Source organism: Hemibagrus wyckioides, linkage group LG20 (assembly GCF_019097595.1).
Source record: "Hemibagrus wyckioides isolate EC202008001 linkage group LG20, SWU_Hwy_1.0, whole genome shotgun sequence".
Taxonomy (NCBI): Eukaryota; Metazoa; Chordata; class Actinopteri; order Siluriformes; family Bagridae; genus Hemibagrus; species Hemibagrus wyckioides.
This window is the reverse complement of record NC_080729.1, coordinates 10,275,531-10,298,215: the sequence shown is the minus strand read 5'-3', so window position 1 is coordinate 10,298,215 and position 22,685 is coordinate 10,275,531. Positions and strand designations below refer to the sequence as shown.

The window sequence follows — 22,685 nt, the reverse complement described above, 5'->3', positions numbered from 1 at the left end:
GTCTCCTTACTGGTGTTACTGGATCTTAGTGCAGCTTTTGACTCCATTGACCACACTGTTCTGCTTCATAGGCTAGAACATGTTGGTGTTAAAGGAACAGCCCTCTCCTGGTTCAGGTCTTATTTGACCAACCGTTATCAGTTTGTAGATCTAGATGGTGACTTCTCTATGCATACCAAGGTTATGCTCGGTGTTCCACAAGGTTCTGTTTTAGGCCCACTGCTTTTTTCCCTATATATGCTACCCCTTGGTGCAATTATTCATAAACATGGTATTAGCTTCCACTGTTATGCCGATGACACACAGCTATATGTCTCAGCTAAGTCAGATGAGATACACCAGCTTATTAAGATAGAAGAATGTGTAAAGAACATTAGACATTGGATGGCCACTAACTTCCTCCTGCTTAATTCGGACAAGACAGAGGTGCTAGTACTAGGACCACATGCAGCTAGAAGTGAGCTTTCTGATTACAGAGTAATGGTGGATGGTCTTTCGGTTTCATCTTGTCCAGCAGTAAAAGATCTTGGTGTGATTATTGACTCTGGTCTTTCATTTGAAACTCATGTAGATAATATCACTAGGGTAGCCTTCTTCCATTTCAGAAATATTGCTAAGATAAGAAATATGCATGATGCAGAGAAACTACTTCATGCTTTTGTTACCTCTAGGTTGAATTATTGTAATGCCTTACTGTCTGGATGTTCCAGTAGGAGCATAAACAAGCTCCAGTTAGTCCAGAACACAGCAGCTAGAGTCCTAACTAGAACCAGAAGATATGAGCACATCACTCCTATTTTAGCCACACTATATTTGCTCCCAGTCAAATTTCGCATTGATTATAAAATACTGTTACTAACCTTTAAAGCACTAAATGGTCTCGCGCCGCAGTACTTAAGCAATCTTTTAGTCTTTTATGATCCGCCATGCCTACTCCGATCAAAGGGTGCTGTTTACTTGGTAGTACCTCAAGTAGCAAAGGCTACAGCAAGGGGCGGAGCTTTCTCTTTCAAAGCCCCAAAGTTATGGAACAGCCTTCCAATTAGTGTTCGGGATTCAGACACAGTGTCAATGTTTAAGTCTAGGCTGTAGACATTTGTTTAGTCAAGCTTTTAATATATCGTTCTTAGGTAAAGGAGCAGATCTGGAAGGTTCATGAGCATAGAGTGTTTGGTGTACTGGGATGTTTGGATACTGTCATCTTACCAGCCTCACAACTCACTCAGGTTTGCTGACTGTGAAGTGGTTGGACGCTTTATGTCCCGGGAAGCCTTCGTGTATGTCACCTTCTGGCTCTCCCGTTTAGTTATGCTGTCATAGCTAGTCTTGCCGGAGTCCCTGCCTGCACTTTACACATAATCTACATTGTCTTAAACATCACATGATCAGAAGCATACTTAATATCTTTCTCTGTCGAGCTATACACCCCACTCCTGAGCTCCCACTGTTTGCCAATTCCATTGTGACCACTGCCCTACCCCTGGTCAGAGTCTCGTTGATTGGTGGTGCCCACTGATGCTGTGGATGGATCTGTGTGGACCAGGAGACAGACATGGACAGAGCCACTTGGGGACTTTCATACAGTCACAGATCTGCCATTACATCTGTCAGCTTGTGACAGCAAAGAATTAGTGTCTATAATGACCTTAGAAACTACACTGACCTAATAGTTCCCCATGGGCCATTGATTTCTGTTGAAGAAAGGACATTAATCAGTTACAGTTACATTATTTACTGTTTAGTGTCACCCAAATGAGGATGAGGTTCCCTTCTGAGCCTGATTCCTCTCAAGGTTTCTTCCTTATTCCATCCCAGGGAGTTTTTCCTTGCCACCATCACCACAGGCTTGCTCATTAGGGATAAAATAGTTTAATTATTAAATTTAATGATTTACTCTTATTTCTAGTTATGTAGTTATTTTCATTTTTTTTTTTTTTCCATTTTTCCCCTCCCCTTTCTCTGTTTTTCTTCTTTTGTAAAGCTGCTTTGAGACAATGTTCATTGTAAAAGGTGCTATACAAAATTGAAATGAATTGAATTGATAATCAAAATGCTTAGCTAAAATGTGCCACAGGGAAACTGCTACATCAAATTTGTGTGTGAGTTCCCCGGTCTAGAGCTGACTCATGAGACTTGACTGGCTGTAAAAATCCAATCTGCATATTTGCACCTTGTATTGGGCCATACCACAAAATGCAAACAACTAATCTGAAGGAAGAAATAGGAGGCCAGTATGGTGGCTGGGCATTTTCAGAAATTTGTAAATGGGTCCTGCAATAGTAAGGCTCAGTGTGGAATGTGCACAGCATTGGCTGGGGAGAAGGTGCTGGGCCCCTCAACGTTAGCTTTATGTCTAGGGGATACAGGGTGGAAAGGTTACTGCCTTCACTCTTCACAAGGATTTCCCACACAGACGAGAAGACCCAAAGGCATGCCTTTGACCAAATTTCAGCCTAAGGTTTCGGGAACCCACCTGAATCCTCCACCTATACAGTGTATATGCTGCTGCTTATTTAGATGATAATCATTTATGGCAATGATTGGCACTGGCATTTACAATATCTAAGGGCTGTTCTGAGATCCTTGATATGGGCAGGACTCACAGCAAACACAGAGAAGTGTGCAGAATATAGAGAAGTATGGTATCTGCACTTCTGCAACTGGCTGGTTAGATGTATCGATAAGACGGCAGTGATTGTGGCCTGCCTGAGATCCAAGATCAAAAATACTTAGTTCCTTGGATAAGTCAATAAGTGGTGTATCTTGGAGCTATCCATCATGTGATGCTTCATAGATTTATTTACTTAGCCAGTGTCTTACTGAAAATAATTCAAAATCAGCGTGTCCTTACAACAGAAATATATATACATATATATATACATATATATATACATATATATATATATATATGTATATATATATATATCTTTTGTAAGGACATAAGGACACACTGATTTAGATACAGGTTTTAATAACTAACTAACCTATGACCTGTTTCTCTATAAGGTGTTGATGTGATTATTGATCTTTGAGGAAATATAATTCATGATAAACAGGGAGGGAGGTAAAAGAACACGACGAGCCATTCTCGCAAGATTATTGTCGTAAAGCAGAGTGTCGTAAACCAGGTGCAGCGATGGGGAGGGGGTGGGGGTCTGGTGCGGCAATGACGCTCAGCGAGGCCGCGGTACAGGATAATGGCGGATGGCCCCAGGTGCCAGCGTAGAAAGCAGACGAAGCCGAGGAGAAATAACGGTGAGTGGACAGTGTGAATCCGGACAGGCACAGTTAAAAGGTTAAACGTGTTTCGGGTCAAATTGCTGCGGATGTTTGGTTACTTTTTGAGCATCGTGACACCTAGTTGCTCTACTTTATTTCTGAGTAAAAGTGTGCAGAGTTAGTTGACGGTCCAAATGGACAGCTGAAGCTGAACCGTTATTTTGTGTACCTGTGGCAGACAGCTCTTCCGTACCCAGACCCCTCAGTGATTATGGGTGGGTTCACGTGGCCTTTCATATAGTCTTTTCTGAAGATCAAACACTATTACTTAGTTTCCTGGGGAAAAAGCCTTTCTAATATTCACTTTGTTCTTGGTAACTAAGACTAAGTCGTAGTGTGTAAACGGTGTGTTTATTATGTAACCTGTGTAAATAGTTTTTTTAATACATTAGGTTGTCTGAAGTATGTAAACATGCCGTGTTTAGTTATTGTGATGTTTAACACTATACCATGCTGTGGCAGTGTCTGGACTTTTTAACAGAACTGTTGTATTCTGCAAACTAATGTTACTTTTCCTGTTTCTCTCTGGAAAGAGTGAAGTGTTTGGTGTTACTTGGTTGTGTTTATAATAAGCTCAGTTCATGTTGCGCTTCCTTTAAGTAACCCTAGTCTCGCGCTGTACCGTTACAGCAGCGTGAGCTACCTTTTCCTGCGTGCGTGCGTGCGTGCGAGTGACGCGCGAGCCTCGCACCGCCCCGCGTAGGCTACCGGAGCCATCACCGTGTCTACCTGAACGATGAGCGGAAAAAGAAGGGCGCAAGCTAATGTATTGTTTAAAGGCTAAACCTGCGCCTCTCGTGTCCGGAGCTGTTGGAGCACAAACCGTGAAGAGGAATCGTCACCCTAAAACGCTTCCGATCTCCAGGAGCGAAAAAGCCGAGGCGCGTGCTCGCTGCAGCAAATGGCAACTTGTGCAGGTAGAAAACAGATGGTGTTCTGATTTCAGCTCTGCAACAAAGACTGGTTTTTGTGTTCAGTTTTTAGTCTAGCCCATCTGTCTGACCGTTTCATTTTATTTGCGCACGCGCGATCGCAGGAAAGACGGCCGAAGGGCGAGCAGGAACGAAAGTAGCGCATAAGGTGGTTGCTAGATATTTCAGTGGTTTGCGGTGGAAGCAGTTTCCTGTGAAGCGTTTATGTAACGGAGAGGTGGGGCTGGAGTGGTGGAGCGGACCGTTAGATGATGCAGTGAGGTGTGGGGTCTGGCTCTGATACGTGGTGTACGGGCCAGGTAGGCTAGGTGATGTAACACCTGATTCAGCTCGCGTCTCTTCAGTTTTCTGTCGAAACTGTCTCACAAAATATCTGTCTCTAAAAATATAAAAGTGTTTTATGGCGCATTGGCAGTTTTTGCAGGCGGCACAAAAGTCCTGAGCCTTGATTTTTCTAAAGGTGTGTATACTTTGAGGAATGTTTTGCTGTCCGAATGAATTTAATGATTAATTGACTGCATATTAATTGACAATCCGAGTAGGTGATCAGTGATGTCACATGATGACGTAAGGAGCGTGCGGTGTCGTGGAGCAGCATCGGTTTCCTTTTCTACTCTTCATTTTGTTGAATTTATTTCTTTCTTTTTTTTGTTCTGTTGCGTGCGTAGGTGGATTAAGCTTGTTAAAGACGGCGTGGTTTCTGGTGGACGTGATTTAGGTTTTGTTTGAACTGACAGATATTTACTGGTCGTGTTTTGTGCCTGTTTTAGAAAAAGTCATGAGGTCAGTGGCAAGGATTCAGCCAAGAGTGAGCGAGGGAGTGAATGTAAGAGTTAATGAAAGCTTCATCAATACAATTAAACTGAAGAGGGAAGAAGTTCTTGTAAGCTCATAGGCTTCAACTGTGAAGGTATTAACTGTAATTAAATGCAACCAATTAGTGGTCGGAGATCCCAGTGTGAGGATATAATATTTTAGGATATAATATATTATACTGTACTTATACTTTTTTTTTTTACTTTTTTCTTTAAAGCAAACATCAGAAAATTGCCTTTGAAGTTTTATTTGTTGTTATTAAAAACATTTAACAAGTTAACAATTAACAATGCAGTAATCTTAACATTGTTCCAAATGTGAACAGATAGTACAACAGAGAATGGACAAGTTTTCGATAAATATATTGTAAAATGACCCAGAGACTGAAAGAGCCTGCAATAAAGTATGTACAGCATGAAATATTAAGTAGAATAAGTAGAAAGGCATACAAAAAGTTCCAAAAAGTATTGGGTTACTGTATTAATACTGAGATGAACAATTATTAATCTGTTTTTTATGCTCCAAAGTCCATTTATCCTCATCACAGTCACAAACCTTAGATTATTTGGATGGCACTCTCGGCCTGCATCAATCATTTATCCTGATATCCTATACTATTAGTTTGCCTATATATATATATAAAATCTATGTATGTATATATGTATGTATAAAATCTATGTATGTATGTATGTATTCTGCATGCTGAAGGGGTGTTTATTGCATGTTATGTTGTCAGGGGTGAATGAAGTCTTTTGATAAGCCTAATAATCTGCAGGCATGTCCTTATCAACTACTTGATTATCCACTTCATCTCGTCATATTAATTTCATCAAAATGTGTTCTGAAAAAGAAACATCAGTTTCCGACAATTTGCAGAAAGTGTTGCTGAGAAGGATCAAGAGTTAGAAGCGAAAAGAAATGCTTCATCTGTGGAATTATTTTGGATTCACTAGCGATGACGTCGAGCATGGTGTGCAAGTTATTTCGAACAGCTGTTTTTGCACCATCAAGAAACCACAAATTTATTCAATCATTTAAAATTCAACCACAGAGTGCAATACGAGTGTTTCAGTGTGAAAAAAAAGCAACAAGCCATGCAAGAACTGCTACACAGACACCCATTACGACACTGTTGTTTTGAGCTTCTCCATATCCGGATGGTTCTCGAAGACAAATGGAGATAACTGAAGCGACTACACATTTCATAGCAAAAATACACGTCACAGATTAATACTCTTAGCAGTGCAGGGTTTAAAAAACTCAAACACACTGGATAAGAGAGATGTCATTCCCTCCCGCAATTACTTAGTCTAGCTACATAAATTAATTTCATTTTTATTATATTATTTATACCATGCATATATTTCCTTTTTTTAATTTATTTCTTTTTATTTAAAGAAACCAAAGCAATGTATAGTTGACATTTGATGTTAAGTAATAAAAGTTTTCAGGAAGAATGTTATATTTGATATTTTAATATTTTTTTTAAATTTTAATTCAAAATATAACTATTGTTATTTAGAGTGTATATTTAAAGGAAATGACAACACATCAAAATAACCCAAGATCATGCAGTATTTGCAGAGCTTTAATAACTCAAATAAAACAAAATACAAATAATTTGTAAACAAATTATGTTGATGCTTTGTCTAAATAACATTAAGAAATCAGTATTTGGTGGAATAACCCTGATTTGCATGCGTTTCGGCATGCTCTCCACCAGTTTATCACATTGCTGTTGGGTAACTTTAAACCACTCTTTTTGCAAAAAAGCAAACATCTCAGCTTTGCTTGATGGTTTGTGACCATCCTTCTTCCTCTTGATGACATTCCCAAGGTTTTCAATAGGGTTCAAATCTGGAGATTGAGCAGTGGTCTCAAATTTTTTTCCAGAGCTGTACATATGGCATTTAGTTGCTTCAAACAATGGTGTAAACAATGGTATAAAGCTATTCAAAACACCATTTAACGTAAATTGTGATAATCATAATTAATAATCGCAATTACAGTTTCAAGGGAATAATCGACAATTAGAATTTTTGTCATAATCATGCAGCCCCATGTTAAAGTAATATAAGTTCTCAAAATAGACCTGAACAAACCAGAAAGAAAGCATAATCAATGTAATGTATAGTTAAATAAACACTGTTTCAAGCTGTGTTCAATAACATCAAATCCCCCAGACTGTTATTGTACAATAAAATAAAACTGAATTTTTGAAAAACCCATCCAAGTTTTTCTGTATGCTAATGAGACAGGAGGAGTGTGGAAAGTCATATGACACTTTCGCAGGTCTTAATTAGCATATCACAACAATGGTGGATTCTCATATTAAGTTGAAATGTAAAAAAAAAAAGTCACAGATTCCGTGAAAAAGAGGCGTGCAGCTGTTTATCAAACCTACTACAACAAAAGTAAAATACACACGTATACTGTATAAGGCATATTGTGTGTTTGGCCTGTAATGAGCTATAGACGTTTAGAGTGGAAAAGTATATCCCTGAACTGCTATTCAATGCACGCTCTTCTGTATATTGCTTATGAGCTTGAACGCAATAAATAAAGTTTAAAATAATAAAGTTTGTGCATCGAGTCACTAGCTTTGCTTGTTTATTGATTTAACAACAAAATTTACTGATTGTTTTCAGCTATCTGAGTATCAAACTTACTCACCATGCTTTTTTGGGAAATGCCCGACATGTTGTCTTTGTTTGAATTGACCTCACAAATGCGCTTCCAGTGGAATGGTCAAAAATTACCATAAACACACTCCTAAACCTTGTGGAAAGACTTCTCAGATGAGTTGAAGATGTAGCTGCAAAGGGTGGGACAACTCCATATTACATTCATGTGCATGTAAAGGCAGACGACCCAGTTTTGACCTGGCTCGCTGTCTCCACTCTAATTCATCCCAAAGGTGTTCTATCAGGCTGAGGTCAGGACTCTGTGCTGGCCAGTCAAGTTCCTCCACGTTTGCTTATCCATGTCTTTATGGACCTTGTTTTGTGCAAGTTGGAAGCATGAAATTGTCTAAAATGTCTTGGCATGCTGAAGCATTAAGAGTTCCTTTCACTGGAACTAAGGGGCCAAACCCAACCCCTGAAAAACAACACCTGAATTCAATGATTTGGAGGGGTGTCCCTAAACTTTTGTCAATATAGTGTACATCCAAACTGTCCACAGAATTTGATCTGGCCACCACAATCACCTAAACTAAGCCTTACTGAAGATGAGATTTTGTATTGAGTAAACATAGGAGATCAGCAGTTTCTGACATACTTCAAATAATAACCCATAATAATACCAGTCCATCTGGTACCAACATCCATGCCAGGGTTAAAGTTACAGAGATCACTTTTTCATTCCAATTTTTGTTTAACTAAAGCAGTTGACTGGTGTCTGCATGGGTTTTTGCATTGCTTTTTACAAAAGGGCAGATTTTCCTTATGCCTCAACCTTTTCTAAGCATGTATTCAGATGACAATTGATTTAGATGATGATCTTTTGCATAGATTTGTGTAGTCCTTGCCAGCTTGAGTGTATGTTGTCATTAAAGCAAAACAGGAATTAATGCTATACTTTTTAATAATATACTTTGCAATGAAAATTGTATGTGATTAGTAATAAATGCAAAATAAAAGCGGTTTTACTAATGGTCACAGACTTTTGCTCCCTTGGACCAACTTAGTGCAAACAGTGCAAGACCAAAGACACTACATCACACAATTCACTACACTATAGGACAAAATATTGCCAACAGTCTACAATTGACCATTGTGCAAATAAGAGGATTTGTAAACAGTAAGAGGATTCTTGTAAACATACAGTAGCAGCAATTAAATAGTGCTGTGCAAAAACAGCATTGAAGTGAGTGTGCAAGCACTGTTTATATAAGTGTATAAGTGTTTATAAGTGTTTATATAAGTATATCTTCTCGGCTGTCCTCACTGTCTGCCGTAGGTGTGTAAGGGCTAGGTGGAGGGTCATGGTGATGGCGTCGTCTGGAGCAGTTAGGACAATACGCAAATTGCAACGGATCTAGTAAAGGTGGCAGCAAGGTCTTGATGATAGATACTTCATGAGCTAGGCTTGGTATAAAACATGCACAGAGTTGGCTGGGGAGGCGGTACCAGGGCTGTTGACATTTGCTTCATGTCAAGGGGACAGCTTTTGCAGGGATTCCCCTTGGAAATCTCCCACTGGAGCAGTAGCAAAGCGAGACCTTGAGGCATAATTTTGCTGTTGCATTTTTGTATGTGGCAGTGGGAGCATAGGCAAGCAGGGGCAGTGGTGGCTCAAGTGGTTAAGGCTCTGGGTTATTGCTCGGAAGATCAGGGTTCAAGCCACAGCACCACCAAGCTCCACTGTTGGGCAATTGAGCAAGGCTCTTAACCCTCTCTGCTCCAGGGGCACTGTATCATAGTTGCCTCTGCGCTCTGACCCCAACTTCCTTTAGCTGGGATATGCGAAGAATAGAATTCCACTGTGCTGTAATGTATGTATGATGATGATAAAGGTTTCATGCCCTCATCAGGTGGAGGGGAGGTGTGTTGAGTGGGCAGGTAACACCTGATGATTCTTACATGAGTCAAATTTTCAGTAGCATGCTCTTGGCTGTTTCTTTCTGCTTACGGTGACTGTTCAAAGCAGAAAAAGGTAGAATGTTTTTAAAATTTTTGGTGAATTGTGCAACAATTTGTATAGATTTTAAAAAGTGGATTGTGTGAATGACAGCTGTTGCCATACATAAGCCTACATGGTCAAGAGTCATTTTGTGTCCTGTCCACTGCCAGTACAATGGTTTTGATGAGCTCTTTCACAGAGTATTTGATAACTATAAATTGTCTCACAGCAGTATCTCAGGTGACATCCATGATGACTGTTTTCTGATACTGTCATTGCAGTCAACACATAATGTAGACATAGGTACTGGCTGCATAAGTGCATATTCTGCAGTATGGCTGGTAATTTTGTATAGTGTTATGTATAGGCCCGTGAGTTATCAGATGACAGGGCATGTGAATGAAACACTGAGAAGAAAACTCAGTGATTATCAGAGAATACTCTCAAACAGGTCTTACCAAAGGCATGCTAAGGTTGCAGAAATAAGCCAAAGCATTGGGGGAGACCTGATCTGTGCAGGTACTGGAACATAAAGGGAGACCCACTCTGGCTTGTGTATGCATGTTTACACCTGACTACAGTTACAAATTCAGTGATTTAGAGCTTAGTGGGTGAATCCACTTGACCATGTGGGAGGTATTGCAGCTTCACGGGGCTAAGAGATTATTAGCAAGTTGAGGGAAACCCCACTCAGACCATCACACTTATAAGCGATTGTTGGATTATACATCATAACTGTATATCATAATTTATTTTGTTATATAATACATAATTCTGTTAAAAGTGCTATAAAGTTGGAAGGGCTTTATACCACTCTAGCCAATGCTTGGCTTTGTCCTTTATAAAGGGTGTCCACATACATTTGGCAATACAGTATGTTTTGAGCATGAGAAACAGAGTGATTTCTTTGCATGGGATACCTGAGACTGGGATTCACCATTTTTACTGATAGAGAGAATGTTTTGTGCTATACTATGCGTTATCTCTATAGCCTTTTTTGGGAAGTAAGTCATTCGCAATTCCTCAATTCATTTCGATTAGAAAAAGAAATCCAATGCAATTTTTCTCCCTATTTGTCTTTCAGTGAGAGGTTTTTCAAAAGTGTCTGAAGCACCGTCAGATTCTGATGATGAAGATAAACTCCACATTGTGGAGGAAGACAGTATTCTTGACACTCCAGAAGAAAAACCAACAGTATTCGAACTCACTGCAGCACAGCAGTTACACAATGGACATGCACTGAATGGTCAGTAAACAATTATTTACACATTAATCAATAGTAATGAGTTATTAACAATAAAATACAATATGACCTAAATTAATTATTAATTATTGTCTGAGATGTATTCAGATGGCAGCCTGGGGCCAGACGCTTTGATACAGGAAATAAGGGTCAAAGGTAAGCAAATGGCATACTCTTATAGCTATGCATGTAATTACAGAGAGGAGCCTAAAATGTAGGAATCTTTTATCCTGTGCTTGGAGAAGGAAAAATCGAGATTGAAATAAGCAGAGTGAATGGATACTTGTGTGTTTTGGTTGCTTTGTAGAATCAGGTGTTTAGTTTGTAATCACAGTTAGTAGTAACATATCTCTCAGCTTGCTTTTCTTCTAATTTTGTGTGTGTTTCAACGAAAGAGGAGTGTATAACGGATGAAGAGGATGAAGGAGGTCAGGTCACATGGCAGGGAAAGAGAGGGGTCATTTGTCCAAGCATTCCTGAGGAGGAACATAGCACGCCAGATAAAGGAGTCCATGATGAGAATGGTACTGTGATTCATTCTATACGTTTTTTTTATTTTATTTTTTAAATGTCACAGATCAGATGCAATAACAAAAAAGCAAATGTCTCTCCATAATATGACTTGTTTTCTCAGGAACATCTGATGAGTTCTCTCAACTCCACTCATGTCCATATTGTTCCCGAGGTTATAAGCGTCACACATCACTAAAGGAGCACATCAAACTACGTCATGAAAAAAACAAAGATGACTTCAGTTGCTCCCTCTGCAGCTACACTTTCACCTATCGCACACAGCTTGACAGACACATGAATGCTCACAAAAATGGAAGAGAGCAGGTATATCTCACTTCTCTGAAACCTTATGTAAGTGTTGGAAACTTAATATCCAGCCAAGAGATGTGCACATAACCACCAGAGACCTCAATAATTTATAGTATATATTTTTACCACACAAACAGATCTTTCAAATGCCTATGTTCTGCAATATTATACAACCCTATATGGCCAAAGGTATGTGTATACCTCATTAATCACAACTCGGAAGTCTTTTGACTGAAATTTTGAAAGTATTTTGAATAAGCCATAGTAGGCACGCAGTCAACATTTCAATTAATCTCAAATGTGTTAATTCGGGTTGAGGTCAGGGCTCTCAATAGTTCTTCCTTAAGTTCATCCATTCGCTTTGTGCACGGAACCATTGTCATGCTGGGACATTTATGGGATATGGCTCTTAGTTTCAGTAGACTAAGATATTCTAGAGAGTGTGCATGTTTAGTATAAGCCAAATTATAAACCTGACATCTGTCTATATGAAGTCTTTAGAACATAAATGCAAAATAAATTTAGTACAAAGTACAGTCTACAGGAATTCTGAATTCTGTTTTATTTTCTCTCTCTTTCAGAGGATGATTTCACATTCGGGAGGAAACAGAAAATTTAAATGTACAGAGTGTTCTAAAGCCTTTAAATATAAACATCACCTAAAGGAACACCTGCGCATCCATAGCGGTCAGTTGCCACAAAATCTCCATTTCATCAGTTGGGTTATTTGGTTTGAACACAGATTAACAGACTAAGTTCCATTATACAAAAAGTATTATAGCCAGTAACCTTTGTGATAAAGTTTGGTAACTGGTTATGTTTATCTGTATGGTTTACTGTATTTCTATGGCATTTGTAAATTTGGTTGTTTTGTGAGTCAGGCCACACTGATGTAAATGTGAGTGCAATGTGAATGCAGAATGAACAAATATGATAGTGTCCTCCTCCTTCTTTGTTTAGGCGAGAAGCCATATGAGTGCTCTAACTGTAAGAAGCGCTTCTCCCACTCCGGCTCCTACAGTTCTCATATCAGCAGTAAGAAGTGTGTAGCAATCCCCCCTGCTGTTAACGGCTTGTCTCACACTCCTGGAGTCAAAGCAGCTCTTACTCTGACTCACCCTACACGTATCCTCTTGCGGGAGAAAGTTGACATTGATAACAAACCTTCAGAGGAACAGCTTCCTCCTAAGAAGATTAAAGAAGAGCCTGATGAGCATGAACTTAAACCTCTCAGAACTTCACCGGTTGTTACTACAACCACCATCACCACTACCAGCACTACTAATAATGGGGGTGGAATTTCTATTCAGACTGCTGCTTCTCAGGGTGTGGTTCAGACGTTAGTTCTGCCTACTGTGGGTCTAGTTCAGCCAATTAGTATCAACCTACGAGACCTGCAGAACATGCTGAAAGTGTCAGTGGATGGAAACATGATGTGGCAGGCTGTGGCTAGCTCAAATGTTAATGGAGCCAGTTGTAAGGTTGTTAATCCAGGGCAGCCACAAGCACAAACAATGCTTGTGCAGTCTCCCCATCCCCACTTGCAGGTGATTTCTGCATTTTCTCTCCCTGTGCTGGATCAGGATGGAAATTCCAAAATTATCATAAACTACAGTGTAGACCCACAAGTAAGCACATCAGATTTGAACACAGCACAATCTGTATTGCCATATCAAACTGTGGCCCAAGGAAAAGTGCTAGAGCCAAATATGGCACCACCAGACGGGGGAAAGCTGAATTCAACGCAACAGACAAAATTGCCAGAAACTAACACAACACAGCCCAATGTCACTCCTACCCAAAAACCGCCCACTTCTAGACCAGTCCCTCCACAAATAAGTATACTTAAATCCACGCAGTCAGCTGCTCCAAATAAAGCAGCATCCATAATAAAGGTCACAAAGCTGATCCCAGGACAGACAAAGCATTCACAACCAGCATTTTTGCTTCTAAGAACAGTGAATGGGCCTCAGGGCCTGGTTGTGAGACAATTAGCAGCTGCAAATGCACAAGTAACTCCAGCTATAGAAACTACAGATCTGAAATCAACCAACATGACAGCTGAACACAATTCAGTCACTGAGCTGAACCAGGTTGCAGAAGATACCAGTACCTCTAGGGACAACTGCCAGCCTGAAGACCTGAGGTCTGCTTTGCAGCAGGCAATTCAGTTCAAAACTGAAGCTGAGTCTGAGATTAAGACAGATTGTAAAGAAGCTTTACAGATAGAGAAGGAGAGAGAAAGGAAAGAGGAAATGACGGCACAGAGTGATTCAACAACGACTCACAGAAGTATTGTTTGTGGTGATGGCTTCCATAACTATGCTACATGTCTTTTTTGTGACAACAGCCCCAGCAGCACTGATACCCTGAATTGTCTCAACAGCGTTGAACAAGGATCTGACAGGTCTCTTTCTTCTCTGCTGGGGGAGGAAGACTTTGGATGTTCAGATCAACCTCCAGTGAAGAGTCTTCTGCCCCTCCTTGAGGCATACAGCAAAGACTCACACCCCAGTGAAGAGCAGTTGTCACGTGTTGCAGAACTGGTCAGTTTACCTAGGGATGTGGTCAGTAGGTGGTTTGAAAGGATGCGCTTAAAGAACATACTACTACACAACCCTGAAAATTCCCAAAATGGGCAACAGGTAATCACAGGACACTGAATTGTGGTGCCTTCTAGATGCTAACTATGACATAAATAAATCAGATATTCTGTATCCAATATTAGCATACATATACAAACTCTCAGTAACTGCTGAATCAAAACCTTACACAGCTTTCATTTTTTCACAGACTATTATAAACTCTCAAACAGAGCCCAGTATGGACACCCAGACCCAAATCTTGGACACTTCAGCTGAACTTAACGATGAGGAATCAGTGGGCCAGAACAGTGACACTCCTCTAAGCTTCTCAACAAATGATTTCGGCATCATAAAGACCGAGGAGCTGGAAGAGAAAGGGCAAGCCGAACCTTTGGATCTCTCCCTCCCAAAGTCCTCTAGTTGTAATGGTCACACATCTGTCACCATTGCAGTGTCTAACACCAAGCCATCTGTTCCTACCCAAGAGGAACCGCTCAATCTCACAAGTTTAAAGAAGGACACATTGGATGGCAACACTATTTATGTGACACAGTCCACAACAAGTCCGATAAACATCATAGCCACACCTTTGCCAACTCTGGTTGCCATAGCAGAGCCCGGGGGAATTCCCTGCCTCAGAGCTGCCATCTCCACCAAACAACGCACCATCCTTATCCCCCAGCTGTCCTACACATTCACTTCCCCTTCCACCAATGGCAAGGCTAACACCACCACCACCACTTCCTCCAGCAACAAGACTAGCTCCATCACCACAACACCATCCACAGACACACAGGGAATAGTACTCAATGGCTGTGAGGTAAGAAAGCATGCGACTTACCAAGTAAAACATTACAGCTATATTTTTTAATGTCCAAAGCTTTGTTGGTTGTCTTAATTGTCCAATATTGTACCCTGTCACATAACCATTAGAAGTTCATAGCTTATCCTCAACTTTCTGACCATCCTACCTATTTTTTCAGAAGGAGAAGACTGATGCAGGAGATGAATCCATGCCTGGGTGGGAGGGGCTAAATGACAGCAACCTTTCCCCCATCAAGAAGAGGAGAAAGATACATGGTGGCCAGTACGCATGTGACCTATGTGACAAAATTTTTCAGAAGAGCAGCTCTTTACTGCGTCACAAATATGAACATACAGGTATATAGCACTGTCATCTGTCACCATATGAATAGGGAGTCGTATAGGATAAACTCGGGTAGAGAAACAATAGCAATATAATGGCAATAATAAGCTAAAAAGGAAGAATGACTATAGGCTACTAGCAGTTCATTGTTTTTCAAGAATTTTAGAAATGGGCATCAATTATGAAAAAGAAAAAAAGTCAGTCCACCTTTTGATGACCGTACTGCTCTAGGGCACTGTAATGCTGGAGCATGTTTTGGCTTGGCCCCTTAGTTTCAGTGAAGGTAAATCTTAATGATATAGCATACAAAAACATCCTATACAAAAAACTTATAGGCCATATAGTGTACAATACTACTATGTTTCTTAAGTTTTCTGTTGATCTTTTTTAAATGTAGAATTGAAACTGACAAAGAAAACTATTTTTTCAAACTTGCTGAAAAAATGTGAATGTCTCATAGAAACAGGAGTAGCAAGGCACATGTGAAAAGTACCTCGGATTCAATGTAGTAAGTCTGAATCCAGAGCAACCAAAACATAAAATAAAACATAAAATAACATAAAATAGACCTTTTGAACAGGATTGATTGACCATCTCCCTTAACAAAACACAATTCTTTGCTTTAGGAAGGGTGTCCACATATTGTTGGCCATATAGTGTACACCAATCAGGCATAACATTATGAGCAGTGAGAGGTGAAGTGAATAACACTGATTATCTCCTTATCATGGCACCTGTTAGTGGGTGGGATATATTAGGCAGCAAGTGAACATTTTGTCCTCAAAGTTGATGTTAGAAGCAGGAAAAATGGGCAAGGGTAAGGATTTGAGCGAGTTTGACAAGGGCCAAATTGTGATGGCTAGACCACTGGATCAGAGCATCTCCAAAACTGCAGCTCTTGTGGGGTGTTCCCGGTCTGCAGTGGTCAGTATCTATCAAAAGTAGTCCAAGGAAGGAACAGTGGTGAACCGGTGACAGGGTCATGGACGGCCAAGGCTCATTGATGCACGTGGGGAGCGAAGGCTGGCCCGTGTGTTCCGATTCAACAGATGAGCTACTGTTGCTCAAATTGCTGAAGAAGTTAATGCTGGTTCTGATAGAGATGTGTCAGAATACACAGTGCATGATGGGTCAGGGCTGTTTTGGCAGCAAAAGGGGGACCAACACAATATTAGGCAGATGGTCATGTCTTACAACACTATTTGTAAGTCAGAAGTTCTCAGTCAAAGTAAGCTGGTCTATATACACTCAAAAACATCATATCTCACAGTAGACTCATTATTATAAATGTAGATGATATTCATACAGTTTTTCTGTGGAACATGTATCTAATTAGCATTTTCACTGTCACCATACAGGTAAACGTCCTCATGAGTGTGGAGTCTGTAAAAAAGCATTTAAACACAAGCACCACCTTATTGAGCATTCACGTCTACACTCTGGAGAGAAACCATACCAGTGTGATAAATGTGGCAAACGCTTCTCACACTCCGGTTCTTACTCCCAACACATGAACCATCGCTATTCCTACTGCAAGAAGGAGGTTTATGACCAGCCAGAGCCAAATAATACTTCATCTACACCTCCCTCACAGCTTGACTCAGATGAGAGGGAAAGTGAAGCTGAGGAGGAGGTGGATGATGATGAAGAACTGGAAGGAGAAAAGGATGGTGAGGAAGATTTTTCTGGATTTGACATGACTGACATAAGAGTGGTCAAGGTTGGTGAAGAATATGATGAAGAGGAGGAGGAATTGGGGAGGGGAGAGAAACCACAGGTGACAGAAGAGGATGCTGTTGAGATGGATACTCTGGAAGAGGAAGTGGTGAAGTCATTAAGCATGGAAGAGCAAATGATGGAGTGCAAAACAGAGGAGGAAATAGGGAAATCAGTAGAGAATGATGTGCTTAATGACACTATAGAAAGCAAGTAATGATTTTTTCCCTCTTATTACTCTGTGAAAGATCCCTTGATGAAGAGCCCTTGGTTGACTCTTGAAGACAGTAGCAAAGTGTGTTTTACTGTGTGTGAATCACAGGTGTGCCTAATCCACAATTACAGCAGTCTGTAAACTAGCTATATAAGAAATCAGAAAATTTTAAATTGCATTAACCAGATTCAACTGAAAGGTTTTACTGAACTACAACCTGCAGTTGTTTGTTACTGTTACTGATGACTTTCTTTGAATTGTTCCATCTGCAGTCAGGTGACATTTCTACACATTTTTATTGTCAGTGAAGTTTACTAAATCAGTATTTTATCAATATTTTAGTACTTCTTTTAGATAAAAAGTAAAATGCACTGTAGTACATTTATGCTATTATTTATGGATACATAATGCCTCAATACCATTCAGTATTGTTATTCTAATTAGGCCAGACAGTGTTAGCATAGAGTTTTTGTTTTTGTTTCTGTATGAAGGAAATAAGTCTGCACTTACATACCATGTGATCATCTATAAAGAAAAAAAGGAACTGATACATAATCCATTAAACAGCTAAATTATAATATTTTTGCTATTCATGTTAATATGTAACCATAATGATGTTTATGTAAACACTCCTAAAATGCTAATATCTGCAAAAAGAATCAGACGATGTTTAAATAGTAATGATAATGTTAAAAAAAATAATAATTTTTTGTTTATGTAAAAACTTCATGAAGTGGTTATCCAGGCTCCAGTGGTGATTCTTTATAGATGATACATACTATAAAGTGCACTTTGCTGTGGTATAGTGTGTAGGAACATGACCGCTTAAAACACTTCAGTCAGGGAATTGTGTATGTCACAAACTTAAAACCAGTGTTAAAACTCTCACACTCTTTCACAGAATTATATTCATTTAAGGGTGCAGTAGAGCTCCATAGAGGTCTGTGATAGAGTATTTATAGAAATACAGCATATATAGACATTTAATTTTATAGCATCATCAACTTGTCCTCTGAAAGGTTAAAAAAAACTTGCTAATTTACCATTTGTACTAGTTTGTTAACAATCAATTTTGAAGTCATTTATAATCCAAGTATTTAAGAAATGTGAAGTAGATGTGAAGATGAGCCAGTTTATCATATGCAGTTATATAACACATAGTTTCACTCTTAGAATTCTTAACGTGTTCAATTGTGATAGTGGAACTTTGAAAGGTTCTAGGGAACCCCTCGCCAGCCTTATGCAAGACCGCCAAGCTGTATGTGCCACTCATTCCTTTTAGTTTGCTTATCCATGAACAAATTGAACCATTTTAAAGGCAATTTCTGAAGTATTTTAAAACTTGTCTAGATGTGTTGTCTTTGACAAAGTGTTCTAGAAACCAAATTTGGTTTCATTTGGACTTATTTAATAATTAAAGAATTCATTTATTATGATGGACAGATCAATTATGAAGTAATTTACATTTTTTCTGATTCTGTCATGAATACTTACAACTTTGGCTTAGAGCAGTTATAACATTTCTATTTGAAATGGTTTAGTTGCCAGTGGTTTGGTACCTTAAAGTCTAAATATTTTTCCCCACTAATGAAGCAATACCAGGCATATGTTAGTTATTATCTTACTTATCTTGGCTATTATACACTTAGGAATATACTTAAGGGTAATTACTTAATGTGGCATAAGCAAATTGGCTATTAGTGGAACAAAGGACTGACCCCACACTACTGCTTTTCGAGACAATAAGCAGTCAGACTTAAGTTATAAGAAAAAGAGAAAATGAAGGAATGAACACATTCTAGTGAAGGAGTGCATGTGATGTAAGATACAGAAGGGTGTGAATGTGTGTTTAATGTTTTAACCATTACATGTTACAGTATTATTCATTGTGATTATTGTGTATTATTTTTAAATATTTTGTGTTTACATCAATGCACATGTATATTATGTATTTTTACCATCAGTATTAAAATATCAATGACAGCAATGTTTTTAGTTTTTGATAAGGTTTACCACTTCCTGATTTTTTTTTTCACCACACATACATGTAGTAGTATATTTTGCCCAAAATCAGATTTAACTTAGTGTAAGGTTGGGTAATGTTACTGGAGTAATTCTTAGAGACCGCATGTGTCTGGGAAGATTATGATGTATTTCACTTTCTGTGCAGTGACCAGTAAAAAGAAAACACAGATAATACAGTTGAGGACAACAGCTGAGATACACTTAGGTTAACGATATTCATTCTCCAATTTTTACGACTAAACAAATTTCATGTCACCACACATGTCCTGTGAGTCAGTTGCGGTATCTAGTTTCCATAAAAGGTCATTTCAAAATAATAGTTTTCATTTCGAGAGATTTTTATTTCAGCTTCAGGTATTTACAATACCAGATATCCATTGGGTCAAAAGTTTACATAAACTTTACCATTTGGTGGCACTGCCTTTTAATTGCTTGAACCCTTTCCCCAATAATCAGAGCTAGCGATTACAACAACCCAATGTTACCAAATATATCTAAACCATGATCAACTAAAACATATGTAAAATTAATTTATTTTTGTAATATTATTGGTATTCCACATCGATTGTGTTTGTCATAATAAAAAGCAGATTCAAATGCAAAACATCCCTCAGTTGCACACTTTGGTATCGCCCGACTAGGAGACAAGCAAGTGAGTGTAAGAGTGTGTGAAAGAGAAAATACTCAGACGGAGCAAGGATTATATAGTGCAATTCAGCTAAACGACACTCCACATATATTGTAACTAGCTAGCTAATTCATTGCAGTTTAGCCATGATTATCAGTAAAACTAGTGAAAAACAGACGTGTTAATTTAGCTAAATGTTATTTTAATAATTATCAGCTGTCTATATAAGGTGACATGAAGCTCAAATGGAATTGAGACAGTTTTATTCCCCCACTTGTACTGATCCCAAGTTTACAGTTGTGCAAAGAAGGACTATATTTTGCTTGCAAAAATTGTTTCCAGATATTCCTTGCATTACAATGGCATTTTAAAATCTCACAATAAATGATGTGTATAATTGTGTTTAATTGTTACATTCAGTGCATTTATTATTTGGACTGTTATGTCCTGTGTAATTTGTTGAAATGAAATGATTTGACCATAAAGACCTGTGATAGATAGATAGATAGATAGATAGATAGATAGATAGATAGATAGATAGATAGATAGATTAGATAGATAGATAGATAGATAGATAGATAGATAGATAGATAGATAGATAGATAGATAGATAGATAGATGCCTATGATCATTCATGAATAAAAAAGAACAAAGTAAGTGATCAAATACAGATCTGCTGACTTACTGATCTCAACTAGGCTGATATGTGCGGGTCACTCGTATGCCGTTTCAAGAAGAAGAGTAAGTGGACAGAACAGCTTTATGTGGTGGTGTATAGTTCATAGCAAATTACTGCTATTTTTTAAATTATGATAACTTCATTTGTAACAAAAAAAAAAAATCTTTTTAAATTCGTTTCTATGCAGTCTCGTGTCTGTGTGAAGTGCAAGGTTAACATCTGGAACTAGTGTTTTTCTGGTTTTGTTGATGGTGGTTGTGTGTGATTTATCAGTGTGAAAAACCATGTCCTTGTGTTCAGCTCCGTAACTGGTTGTGTTCAAACCAAAGGGGAAATGTAAATGTGCATGCTTTGTGTTTCTGTGTTTGTGTGAAGGAATGGCTTATATTATTTCGCATATATTTTGTATCTTATATTTTGCAAATATGAAAAGAACATGGCGTCTCTTTTTGAGCTGTAAATTGTATAGTCCAACACCCCCCCCTTCCCTCCATGTCAAGGCAAAAAAAAGAAAAAGCTCATGCTCATGCCCATGTGAAACCAATATAAAAAATATACCCATTTCATTTGGTCCTTGAAATAAATTCACCATTATTAAACTATTTTTACAACTATAATTTTAAAACAATAAGCAATCAGCCATCATTACTATATCCACACCTATGGCAGTATATCATTAAAATTAGTGATCATGCTTTCTTTGTGTTTATGGCAAAACAGTTATTGTATAATTGCACAAAGTGTATAATTAAATATTTAACCCAAGTAGGCACCCATGGGTAGCATTATGGTCAAAAGTTTCAGTTTTTCAAAAGGCAGGGTCTTTGTCCTGGTGATCACCTGAACTTCAGTATGGCAGGAACTGAGTGCACAAGAAGTAGGGAATCAAATGCTTGCACTTTTGCCACTCCCTCTGGCAGCAGGTCGAGTTGAATTTTGAAACTTCGGAAGGGAAAACAAGATCATCATGTTCCCACTGCTGTGACTGATCACTCAAAAAACTCAAATCAGTGTTTTAAATGGCTTGTTTTATAGAAATCCAGTCTAATGTTCTACTATATGTCTCTTTGATGGCAGCACCTGCATCATTCTTCATTTTCATTGGAAAGTGCTATCCCCCTTCTTTGTAACAGTTGAAGGCAACTACAGTATAAATATCAATGAATAATACAATCTTTGCACTTTTGTATTCTGTGGGTAAAATAATTTGTGCACTGTTAAAAGTTACAATTTTGTTTCAAAATACACACTTAAATGAGTTTTGAGTAGCTAAATCTGCATGTTCACACCTCAAAGAAATATATTGAGATGTAATTTTTACAATATAACATTTCTAATACATAAAAAGCAGTTATATTTTGAATATAGATTTTATTTAACATGTACAATTCAATTACATTTTTGACATATGAACAAAAAATATCATTTTTTTATGAAAAAGTTGCGTCTCTCTGCAGGTCTGTGTTGATAACACCACTGGATGGTGACCCTTTAAGAAACGGGAAATTAAATTCTGTATGTATAGGTCATTGCAGGCGATAACCAGTCTGAGGGGTGCATGGTGAGTTCATACTTTCTTTTTAATTAATAATACATTTTTCTGACCATTTCATATGCCACAATGCAGTACTGTCTGTGGTGTAACATGGATGGCGTTCAAGAACTTGGAGATCTGATAAATATTTTAATCTGAATAGTCTTAGTCATATTTCAAACAGGTTTAATCATTTTATCCATCATTTTAGAATAAACTGACTTTCTGCTAATTTGTCTGCGGTGTTTCTTTCTTTTTTTTTTTGTTGTGTTAGAACATCATTCATAATTATAGAATTTTATGACCCTTGTCTGCAATGGCAAAATTACCTTCTACTGTAAAGCAGTGTCAATTCTTTTTCTCTTTTTCAAAAACAGCATTTGCAGTTATTAAATGGTTTTTCTTCTTTGTTTTTTTTCCTTCTAAATGTTTTATCTGAGTA

At 38.4% G+C, this 22,685-nt stretch overlaps 1 protein-coding gene across 3 annotated transcripts; it reads left to right on the top strand.

Annotated features, from left to right (window-relative positions):
• The first annotated feature begins 3,135 nt into the window (after nucleotides 1-3,135).
• zeb1a (zinc finger E-box binding homeobox 1a) lies at nucleotides 3,136-19,364 on the top strand. 3 transcript variants are annotated; one of them, XM_058418452.1, is made up of 10 exons: nucleotides 3,136-3,255; nucleotides 10,735-10,896; nucleotides 11,002-11,049; nucleotides 11,289-11,417; nucleotides 11,528-11,730; nucleotides 12,297-12,402; nucleotides 12,676-14,360; nucleotides 14,509-15,120; nucleotides 15,284-15,461; nucleotides 16,806-19,364. In XM_058418452.1, exons 1-10 carry the CDS (start codon nucleotides 3,198-3,200, stop codon nucleotides 17,378-17,380), a joined length of 3,756 nt encoding a protein of 1,251 aa, XP_058274435.1. In that variant the 5' UTR covers nucleotides 3,136-3,197; the 3' UTR covers nucleotides 17,381-19,364. The 3 variants fall into 3 exon arrangements, with proteins under 3 accessions (XP_058274435.1, XP_058274436.1, XP_058274437.1); XM_058418453.1 differs by lacking the exon at nucleotides 3,136-3,255 and adding an exon at nucleotides 3,946-4,196; XM_058418454.1 differs by lacking the exon at nucleotides 3,136-3,255 and having other exon boundaries at nucleotides 10,784-10,896; nucleotides 10,992-11,049.
• The last annotated feature ends 3,321 nt before the right edge of the window (nucleotides 19,365-22,685 follow it).

Bases quoted from the DNA above. Each gene is read 5' to 3' on its own strand.
- zeb1a (XM_058418452.1), top strand. From the start codon at position 3,198: ATGGCGGATGGCCCCAGGTGCCAGCGTAGAAAGCAGACGAAGCCGAGG. The intron at 12,403-12,675 runs GTCAGTTGCCAC...TTCTTTGTTTAG, and splicing joins ACACCTGCGCATCCATAGCG to GCGAGAAGCCATATGAGTGC. The intron at 15,462-16,805 runs GTATATAGCACT...GTCACCATACAG, and splicing joins TCACAAATATGAACATACAG to GTAAACGTCCTCATGAGTGT.